The following is an 11,884-nucleotide window of genomic DNA, read 5'->3' on the forward strand; positions in this document are numbered from 1 at the left end:
ATGAGCTAGTCCTAGGGTATGTCTACACTGCATCTTGGAGCAAGCTTCCCAGCCCCGGTAGACAGACATGTTGGCAGGGCTCTTGTTAGTACACTAAAATAGCTGTATGGACATTGTGACACTGGTGGAGACTCAGGCTAGTCACCAATGCTCAGATCCAGAGTGTAGGGTGAGCTGGAGCTTGGGTGGTCATCTCGAGCCCCCCGTGGTGCTACAACATCCCCACTGCTATTTTTAGCTTGCTAGTGTGAGCACCATTAGCACAAGTTTGTTTACTTGGCTGGGAGGCTTGCACTACTCCCAGCTGCATGGTAGACATATGCCCAAACCTAACCTTAGGCTAGGGTGCCCTACGGATCTCAACCCTATCCCTAGGGCAGGGAGTCCTAGGGATCCTAACCCTAATACTAGACTGGGATGCCCTGAGGACCCACTGCAGACCCTATGTTGGGAAGTGAAACAAGCCTTAATCCTTACACTAGGTCAGGGAGCTGTATCAGCCCCAGTCCTAACCGAGGCTGGGTAGCACACCAAATCTAACCCTAGTCCTAGGTCTGGGAGCCCTCTGGGTCCGAACCCTGTCCCTAGGTGGAGAAATCTTATTGCCCCCAACCCTAACCTTAGGTCTGGAAGCCTTATGGCCCCCCACCTATCCACTACCTTAATCTTAGGCCAGAAAGCCCTATACATTCCAACCCTAACCCTAGGATGGATAGCTCTACCAGCCCCAGCCCTAACTCTTGGCTGGAAACCTCTACCAGCCCTGACCCAAACCCTAAACCAGGAAGCCTTACAGGCCCTGACTCTGACCCTAGAGCAGGCAGCCCTATGGCCCGCACCCTTAGCCATAACTCTAGAAGCCCTATGGGCTCCAACCCAACCCTATATGTGAAAATTCTGTGGGCCCCAACCTTTATCTGAGGCCTGGAAGCCCAAGAGATTCTAATCCTAATCCTTGATCTGGAAGCCCAACTGGCTCCAACCATTACCCTAAAGGATGCCCTATGGGCTCCAATCCTGACTCTAGCCCAGGACAACCCTCTGGCCCCAATCCAGCCTAAACCATGGTACCCAAATGGTCTCAAACCCTCATCCAAGCTCCGATTGCCCCTTGTACCTGAAACTTAATTCTAGCCTGGTCAGTCTCACGGGATCCAATTGTAACCCTTTCCCAGGATTCCCTGCTTTAACTCTTATTATGAGTTATATTATATATTATTATATTACCTTATATTATCTTATTATATTACCCCCCCCCCCAGGTAAAAATGTGTCATGGTCCCAACTCTGTCCCTAACCCAGAATGTGCAAAAAACTGCAACCTTAATCCTAACCCAGAAAACTCCATGGTCTCTAACTGTCATCTTAGATTCCCAGTAAGACCCACTCATAATCTATGCACTGCAGGCTAAACGAGCTCCTTTCCATATGCTATCCTGGACACACAGATGGCCCCTCAGGATCCAGCCCTAATCCTGTCCTAGCCCAAGCAATGGGCTACATTCCTCATTGTAACTGTGGGCCTACCTATGAACCAGACTCTCAACCCTGTGCAAAATGGCTCTCAGTCCCCAGTCCCAACCCTATGAGTCACCATCTCTTCTTCCTTCTCTGTTCATCATTTATTCTTTTCTTCTCTGAGTGCTCTCCTGTTTATCAATAACTATCCCATATTCATGTGCCTAGAACTAATTGAAGTAGGATAGGTTCAGTCATATGAATGCTATGTATCCCCCATGATATGAGACGTCTCCATATGCAACTCAAGATCACATTGTCATGTGCAGCATTAGAAGCTTCTCTTTAATATCACCTCTAATTCTTTTGACTGTTACTTCTTTTCAGGTATCCTCCTCCCAAAGTAAACCTTTGTTTCTAATTATTATTCCCCAGTTTCATTCTGTTCCATTTATTTCTTCATGTAGATTGCTCACCCTTTTTTATATTATTTTCTATTTTTAAAGTAACTCAATTTTTGCAGGGCAGGAGGGTTTGGAATAAAATACACATAACATTTATTTTTTTTCTTTTTAATGTTATTTCATTTTACTTACCTATCCAAATGAAATGCTGCTATTTCAGCATTATGCCTTTCATAGTCTGAGAAATAAAAGAAGTCAGGTGGGGTTTCTTGTTCTCTGGTTTGCCTGCAAAGAAAAATGACAAATAAGGGTTCGTATTTATAATGAGCAATGCTAAAAAATCTAGCTCTTTATTCCAGAGTTGAGTATTGGTTGCTTAATCGAAGGCCCTTAAAAATACTTCATGTGTGAATTGTTCACCATACATTAATTTTATCTTTCTTACTTCTGTAACAAAATTCTGAATTCCAAGCCCATCCTCATGCATGCAGGCTGCTGTCACAAGTGCTGTTCCACTCAAGATACTCGCTCTATTTAACAAGATCTATATTATCACTCAAACATTTCATTAGTGATCGCAGTGAAGGGAATGTTATTTCATTAAATTATCATTAACTGTAATTATAAAATTTCCAAAAGTAATAAAATTTCTCTTTCATCTTTGGCAGTTGTGGAGCTGCTATCTAAAATATGACTCTTCTTTTGTATTACTTGGATCCAACAATGACATGTTTTCTTCATTTCAGAAGAAATGGAACCATTCCAATTTGACTGCAATGACATATGTCACATTTCAAAGAACATTAACAAGACTATGCTCCAGAGAAGTGTCAAGAATTTATTGTTCCTTCATTTTAAGCACAAATAAAAACTGGGTTTTTTAAATAGAAAGATAAAGCTCAAACATCAAACTCTGCTAAGAATGGAAAGATCCTTATATGTAACATAGGGGCGATCTCTGGGCACGGTGAAGTCAATGAGAGTTTTGCATTAACTTCAATGGGTCCAGGAACTGGCCTGGGGATGAAATTCACCCTGTGCAGTTGAACAGCACAAGACCTATGCCTCACCTAAGTCCCACTTTAACCCTATTTTGAGGACTTAAATGTGACTTCAGTGTTGCATAGATCTTCTGTAGGCCATCTGCTTGGGGTGAATTTATAGGTATTATTTTTCTTTCTATTGTATTTGTATAATACAAAGTAGTTAGTGCCTTAAATGAAGCATAACTGCAGACACATAGAGACCATCAACATATTTATTTTCCTGTCACGTGTAGTTCAAATTGTGACTATTTGTGGGCCATCAGCCTCCTTAATGAAGGTACAATACTTAGCACTGTGATCGTAATTTTCACATATGTGGTCCCCTGCTCAGCAAAAGTGCTGCGGTGTAGCAATCAAATAAGCAATCACTGCTCTCCCTTTGCTCCTGTTGTTGCAAAAAGGCAGTAAAGGATAGAAACTAGAAGTCAGCAGGACAAAATAAAACAAGTATTTTCCAGATTGGAACAAGGAAAAAGGTGGAATAGCCAGTGACAGATCGAGTTGAGTCAGCTTATGGTACAGTATGTAATAAAGAGAAAACAACTAGGCCTCTTTGTACAGTTCCATGTCTAGTGTATGTTCTAACGTCAGTACTTGAGAAATGAGTTTTGATTGTAAACTCCAGGAGAAGGAAATTTGTATATTTCTATTGGGCAGACAAGGATTTTGATTAATGTTTATTTTTTTCTGATTTTAATAAGTTTCTGTAACTAATTCAAAGAGAAAAAGACACATCTCCAGTATTTTGCAAAGCTTACACCATTCACGCAATGCAGCTGATCAGCTTCAGAAAATATTACTAATTAGCTAATCAGTACTCTCTGCTTTTTATCTTCTAGAGAGTTTAAACATATCATTGTTGTTCCTTTGCCAATATATATACATATCTTGATTGAGAAAGTAAGTCCTGAATAAAGGGTAGATCTTAATCTTGAAAGTGCAACTCTCCACAAAAAACCATCATAGTTCTTTACTGCTGCACATCTGACATATGGGGAATCAACTCATTACATCGCTGCAGGAATAGTATATTCTAACAAATTTCACTTTTCTATTAGGTCCCTGAAGCTCCAGGCAAAGGTAATGGATATTATTAATGGTAGAATCAGTACTTTTTTTCCTGCAGGCAGGATTAACCTTGTTTATATGTGTTTCTATGCTGTCATTACACATTTTCAAATTTCAGTGCAACATCCTAGAAGGTCATGATCTCGGTCATGAAGAGGACCAGGACACTCATGGAAATGCTCAAAAGGTGGACAGGAAACTGAACTCATGGCTAACTCTGGACCCAAGAGCTACCAATACCTTATAAATCTTGACTTGATGGCAAAAATAAACTACAGCCATTAATTATTTAAAGTCCTTTTGATAGTCCAGCTCACCCACTCTACATACACAGAAAAAAAAAACCCTGATCAATAGAAGTGACCAGCACACATTTTCTCTTCCTGTACTTTCACAGAAACAAACATTGGGTGCTTTTTTTGTATTGGGTCCTGATTCAATATAAATCACAAGGAAGATTTTTCAAATCCCAGAATTTCTGCAAAGCTGCGCAGAGCCAAATTGGGGCAGGCACAGAAGACCTCGCTCAGGGGCCTGAGAATGAAACTCCTCTCCCAAACAACCTCAACAGAGTCCTCAAGCCACCTCAGTGTCCTCCCTAGAATCAGAGTTCCCCCAGGATCCAGGCATTCTCTAGTGACCTACTAGAGCTTCACTGACTCAAGCTTGAAAGCAATTTAAAGAACCCAACATTCTTTGGGGCCTGACCCCTAGCTAGAACCCACCTGGCATCCTGAAGCCTTCACCTCTGGTTATCTAGTGTAATGTCCCATGGTAGGAAATGACTACTGATTCTTAAAAAGGAAATGATTACAGTTTGTACTGTAAGCAGCCTCTTGGACTGGCATAGATATCCACCAATTCTATTTAAACAAGTGTTTACGGCTAATTGAAGTGCACACCAGCGGCCGAGAGATTGTTGGCAACTCCTCAGCTACCAATGAGCTGAATGCCACTCTGTCTCCAGAGAAAAGTGTAAGAGGTGTGATGTGCATGGCACTAGGGACACTACAGAATTTAAAAAGCCACCTGGACCTGGCACTGTTTTTTGACAATGCTTTCTTAAGAACCAATGGTCATTTCCCAGGGACTGCGTTGATCTGTGTTAGGAGGGCACCATTTTCATATTTCCCTTATCCAAATTTGTATTTATTTATATTTGAATCTACTTTACCAACAGTTCAAAACCAAAACCAGTGAGACTCTTCTCTGGTGTGTGCAGTCAAATTGCTTGGCAGCATGGTTAGATAAGAATTCAGTGGGTCAAATTCTATTCTGATTTATACAAGTGTAGAGTCAAAGGTTCAAATTCTGCTCTCAGTTACACTGATGAGACCCCATTTAGCCCTATGGATTTATTCTGGCTTTAGATAATTGTAAATCAGAACATAATTTGTCGCCCAATCTCTAACTAAAGTGTTGGGAAAGGAGTCCTGATTTCTGACTCAATTCCAGGTCAATGACAATATTATATGAAACCACACTTGATTTAATCTAACCTGTAGCATGTTTTAAGTAGAATTGCATCTTAAAAGAAAAAGAAAAAAGAGCCTATTGTTTCTGGTTTATTATGTGATGATTATTGAACAAAGACTAGCTAATAAAATGACAAAAGCAATTAGATATTTGAGCAAACAGACCAAAAAGATAAGACCTCTGCAGAAGTTTAGATGGCTGATTGATAATAAATTAACGACAATGGCAGGAGCTGCTCAGTGCCAGCAATATAATCACACACCATCCACTATTTCAGAATCTACTGGTTGCAGAGGGTGGCAGAGAATTTCTGTCTGTTCTTCCTATTTTGCAAACAGTTGGAATCCAGTATTCTTCTCTTTGGGGAAAGATTTGGCAGATTTCTATAATGACAGAATGGGAAGTTCTGGAGGAGAGACAGATGGAGTTCTGCTCATACTGCAGCAATTAAAATTTGTTCAGTGGCACCAGACCAGACGAATTACAACACTAGTAGGAGACAAATCAGAACTAGCAACATCTGTAGAAGAGAAACAAGAACTATCATGAAAAACCAAAGCCACTGCAAATCCTGAACATAACTGGGAGAAAAATAAGAGCAAAGCAAAAAGTGGAATTTTAAATTAATGGGAACTCATAAAATGAGCTTTATCCATAATCTGACCTTCTGATGCAACAGCAATTCAAGCTAAAAAAGGGAATAATTAAAATGATTCAAATTGGTGAATGCTTTCAGGGACAATCACAGTGAGTTAACTCCATTATTAAATATTAATTATTATTATTATTAACACATGATTTGTTGTTCAAGAACATTTTGACATTTGACATGACGATTTATGTGTGAAAACATTTGCAAATCCCCCAAAATTTCAAAAATTTCAAAAAAAGCATCCTTTTTTTTTAGCCCATAGTTTTGTACCTTAATGGCAATAGTCATTGTTTCTTCTTCCTTATTGGCAATTCATGAATCTCATCTGCACACTGAGCCCATAAAGCCGTCTGTGGCTAGCTGGCATATAACTTAAAAGTATTGCAGAGAAAGCTGGTATAGAAACAAAGTCTTTAGGCTAGTAATCAAAGGTTAGCTTCCAGGACCTCTCTTCTACACCTGCCTGTTATCAGTAGAACTGAAATATAGCGTGCCTGTGGGTTCCTCCCCACCACTCAATAGAATTCCATCTCAATGACATACTTCTCCAGCACAAACTGCTGTAACTTTCAAATCATATGCATAGCAGTCAAAAAGCAAGAAAAGGAAGAAACTATTAGACATTACTGAGTCAATTGTGATATATGAGGACATAAGCAGTATGCTAGCAATCCAGAGACATTCCAGAAGCATCTTTGTATCCAAGCAACTGTATTTTAACTAATCCAAGGGTTTGCCATTGGTTTATTATTGCGGATTCGGAGGCCATTTCTTTTTAAATAGGCCATGTTTCCTACTCTTTTTTATTATTATTATTTAAAGGAACACCCAACAGGAATCTGCAGAATCAACTAAAAGGATTACAGAGGGCCAGTGGATTACAACAGCATACATCCACAAGGTATCAGTACGGCTGAGTGGATGAGTATAGCGAACAGGTGTCTATCTCCTTTTGTGTGTCACACTCTGATTTCAGATTGGAATGTGAGCTCTTCCAGGGCAGCAACTATGTCTAGCTATTGTAAGCCATCTAGCACAATGGAGCCCTGGTCCTAACCGGACATTCTCACAATACACCTAATAACAATAAGTATCTTGGAAGCAATGAATGGGATTGTCTGGGGAGGAACGGTGTTAATTCTACAGTAGCAGGACCAATAAGAGACTTAACAGGCCAATGACCACTGATAAGTAACTTTCTAATAGATAACTGGAGATTATCAGGGTGTACTCACAGGTACCACTTGTTATTGTTCTCTTTTAAAAAGCAACGTTCCTTTCATATGTCTAGTCCCATCCCCTGTGCAATATTTAAATCTTGTTTCCTCTTAGCTGCAGACACTTCGGCGTAACATAAATACAATAAAGAAATACAATGATAAAATATAGTTAATATAGTATTAAAATGTGCCACTTCTGGTACTAGCTTTGCTGCTATCTGTACTACCTTGCAGGTTGCAAGGGAGATGGGACTTGCTCTTCCTATTTACCACATAAAGCCCAGAGAGCCTTTCTACCAACATAGATATGTGTGATATGTTTCTATTTTTCCTGAACTTACTCTTCTTACTAGCTGAAGAAACAGAATGGAAGTCCAGTGATGGCTTGCAATATTTTTTCTTTTTCTTTGTTTCTTTTTTTCTTTTTGTTATTATGTCAAATTGGATTGTGCAGCACTGGAATCTAAAGTGCCCCGAGATAATCTAAAGCTTATTATTCTAAGTGAAGGAGGCAGCCGATAGAGAAAAAAAAGGATGTCTCTGAGGCAGCTGCAGTCCTTAGTAGGGCACTTACATTTTGCATGCAGAGTCATATCACCAGGGAGAGCTTTCTATCAGCATTTGGCATCAGCTAGAACAGGTGGAAAAAATTCCACTTAATTTTATAATACATTTTAGGGGCTTAGTATGTCCTTAGGAAGATAAATGATATCGCTAATGCATTGACATCTACAGTAGCAAAGATATCTGGCACCTATTTGCAGCTCCTTATGGAATCTTGGCAGCTGATAGCTTTGGCTTTATCAAAGCATTCTGTTACAAAGAGCACTCCTAGGGACTATTGGAGCTGTTTACAAGAACAGAATATGGTCCAGAAAATGAGTGGCCAATCCAGGAATGCAAAGACATGCAATTTAATGTGCAACAGAAAGGATGTTTGTTTGGCCCAGTCATTTGCTCTCCTCCAAATGACAACATGGACTTTTGCAAGATGTTTGAGTTTCTCTCATCTCACTAGCAGTTTTACAATTAGAAAAATGGAAGAATATTTACAATGGCAGGAAAGCAGAAATTCACACAGGGATGCAACAGTAATGGGAATAAAACTGCTGAAAGGATAAATACCAAGATCATGCTACTCTTTTTTCCCCCCCCTTTTTAAGGTATGCAGAAAAGGAAAGGTTGACAACAGCACATACTCAAAGACCAGCTAACTTAACATAAATAGTAGAAATGCAATCAGTTGAATGGTACCCAGCTAGGGTGAGAGAGAGAATTGCATATAGATCCTTTATACGGAAGAAAACAAACAAACCGTGAATTGGCCACTGGACCTCTCCAATGCACTTGCTGAGATTATTTTTCCTTTCCCAATACGCCTTCCTTCTTGAATGCACATGCTAGCTTCACTCTTCTATCATGTTAAGTTCAAGCTTTTTCCTCATTTTCAAAGATTCCCATGACTTCCCCCTTTAGTACATCAGGTTTAAATTACTGTAAATGGTGGATTCTTTGTAACATGAAGTCATTAAATCATGATTTGAGGACTTCAATAGCTCAGCCAGAGATTAGAGGTCTATTACAGGAGTGGGTAGTTGAGGTTCTGTGGCCTGCAATATGCAGGAGGTCAGACTAGATGGTCATGATGGTCCCTTCTGACCTTAAAGTCCATGAATCTACTGTTATCTTCAAGTCTGCTTGCCTCGCCCTCCCTCCCGTGTTGCTCTCCTTTTCCGTCAACGCTCCCTTCTTGATTGTGCCCATTGCCTCCTTTACCTACAGTAGACTTTGTGCCCTCTTCCATACTGCTTTGTACTCTGGTTGAGTTGTTCTGCCCTATGTTTGCCAAACTTTCAAAAAAAGTTCTACAGATAGCCTGTTGTATGAAACGTTCTAGCTAGGGCCCATGTGGTTCTCTGCTTGTCTTCTGTGCTCCACAATCTTTGGACTTGATCTTTAAAGGTGCTGAGCACCTTCAGCTCCCATTACCAAATGAGATTAGGGGTGCTCAACACCTTGCCGACTGCGGACATTTCAGACCAGGGGCCCCACTGATTCTTTAGCAATAGTTCAGCTATACAGAGCCGTGCATACTGGCTGGCCTGTATGCATATTAATCCCTTAGGGTTTTTTGTTTTGTTCATTAGAACATTTAAAAAATATTACAAGAAATGGGACAAACCCAGGACCATTTATTTTAACCCCTCCGTCTCTCCAAACTTGAGTGATTTGGATAATATAAAATCCAGATGCAAACGAACCCTGATTTGGGTATACAAAACCAAAATTCATCCAATGAGATTTTGCAATACCCATATCTCCTCAGGCCAATGGACACAAGTTACTATCCTGATTATAAAATCCTATAAAATATAACTGCCTATACAGTCAGGTTACTAACGTGTTTCAGTGTTAGAAAAGCTATATAATAATACATCAGAAACAAATTAAGAGGGTCTTTATTGATGTACATTTTTCCAGCAAGGAGATTTTTATTTTCTCTTGCAAGTCCTGGATTTGAGGCCCAATCCTTCCCTGATTTATACCCTGTGCATTCCATTGATTTTATTGGGACTGTGCTGGGTATAATATCAGGGCCCCAATCTGACTAACAGTCTCTAGTGTAAAACCCTGTATAATTTATCAAAGAAAGGGTCACTAAAGCAGAAGATAGGTCTGTCACACAGGGCAGTTTTTCCAGTCATTCTGTGTTACTTTCAGATGCACAAGACAGGAAGGGAAACTTTTGATCGGAATCAGAAGCATGAAGTTTGACTAGTTCGGAAAATGCCCTTCTGTTTCAAGATCAGCCAAACAAGTAGCTGCACTTCCTCATGGAAAAAACAATGGCAAAATATTAGTAGTAGTGTAAGTGCATTAGTGAAGACGTCTAACAGATCTAACACATTTTTTGGCATGATGCCTGGCAATATTCCATTCTCATTCTTACTGGAACCCACCTGACACACCAATGCCACACCAAGAAGATTTCAAAGCTAAAATGATGGAAGTTAGCTTGATGGAAAATATATTGACAGGTAGGTGAGATTTTGAATTCACAGCTTTTTTTTTTTTTTTTTAATTGAGAAACTAACTAAAAAGAATACAAAATGAAATGTAGATCCAAACCACATAAGCCACACTAAACAATTCCAGAAAAAGGAATGGAATATAATGATGCCTAACTCTAAGCAGATGTATATATGTACATTTGCAGTGTACACTACATGTACAACAAGATCATACACTCTGTATTCTGTGGTAGTTCTTGACATAATGTGATCAGACAAGCAGGGCCATTTCTTAGAATATTTGTCCAGTCTTACCCTTCTTTTCTGCACATCTAACAGTCAGGCATACAGTGCTTAACCACGCATGCAAGTTTAAACAGTTGAGGTGAGGTGAGTTTTTCCAGTGTTATGGGCTAGATTTTGCTTGGATTATCATTACACCAGTGCAGCTCTGTTGCGTACTGATGTAACTAAGAACAATATTTGGTCCTATGCTTTTTAAAATTACTATTTTGTAATTATCTAAACATATAGGAAATACCATAATTGAGGCTGTTTTCCTCACTTTCAAAGGTCCCTGTGACTTTCCCACTTAGTGCATCTCTACCCCACTCTCCCTCCCATATTGCTCTCTGCATTCCACTGGCTGCAGCTACCAAAGAATACAGAATATTTGGCCTTGTTGAACATGTAGCATATACAGCAAATGTACATGCATACATCTGCTTAGAATTAGGCATCATTGTATACATACACCATAATAGAGGCTCAAATTAAATGTATAGGCATTTAATTAAAAAAAAATAGTAAGAGGACTAAAAAAATGCCACGATGCCTAAACAACAGAGTAAAAGATGTGGTTAGAAATAAAAAGGCATCCTTTAAAAATTGGAAGTCAAATGCTACTGAAGAACATAGAAAGGAACATAAACTCTTGCAAGCCAAGTGTAAAAGAATAATTAGGCAGGCCAAAAAAGAATTTGAAGAGCAACTAGCAAAAGACTCAAAAACTAACAGCAAAATGTTTTTAAAGTATACCAGAAACAGGAAGCCTCCCAGATAATCAGTGGGGCCACTGGACGATTGAGGTGCTAAAGGAGCACTCCAAGAAGACCAGGACATTGCAGAGAAGCTAAATGAATTCCTTGCATTGGTCTTTACTGCAGAGGATGTGAGGGAGATTCCCACACGTGAGCATTTCTTTTTTAAGTGATAAATCTGAGGAACTGTCTCAGACTGAGGTACCAATAGAGGAGGTTTTGGAACGAATTGGTAAATTAAACAGTAATAAGTCCCCAAGAGTCCTGCAGAAATCAAATACGAAATTGCAGTAGTTGAATTACTAACTGTGGTATATAACCTATCACTTAAATCAGCTTCTGTACCAGATGACTAGAGGATAGCTAATGTGATTCCAATTTTTAAAAATGGCTCCAGAGATGATCCTGGCAATTGCAGGCTGGTAAGCCTACCTTTAGTACTAGGCAAATTGGTTGTTACTATAGTAAAGAATGGAATTATCAGACACATAGATGAATACAATTTGTTG

The 11,884-nt window shown here is 39.5% G+C and overlaps 1 protein-coding gene across 3 annotated transcripts in view; it reads right to left on the reverse strand.

Annotated features, from left to right (window-relative positions):
• The window catches only part of FAM20C (FAM20C golgi associated secretory pathway kinase), a 75,843-nt gene that overhangs the window by 17,607 nt on the left and 46,352 nt on the right, over window positions 1–11,884 (reverse strand). For all 3 annotated transcript variants that reach the window (XM_067550921.1, XM_067550919.1, XM_067550922.1), the window contains one exon: window positions 2,055–2,147. In XM_067550921.1, the coding sequence (XP_067407022.1) occupies window positions 2,055–2,147 (93 nt within the window). The remainder of the gene's footprint in view (window positions 1–2,054; window positions 2,148–11,884) is intronic.

Source organism: Emydura macquarii, unplaced genomic scaffold (genome assembly GCF_026122565.2).
Source record: "Emydura macquarii macquarii isolate MOO-44397 ecotype Brisbane River unplaced genomic scaffold, CSIRO-AGI_Emac_v2 contig_1348, whole genome shotgun sequence".
NCBI lineage: Eukaryota > Metazoa > Chordata > Testudines > Chelidae > Emydura > Emydura macquarii.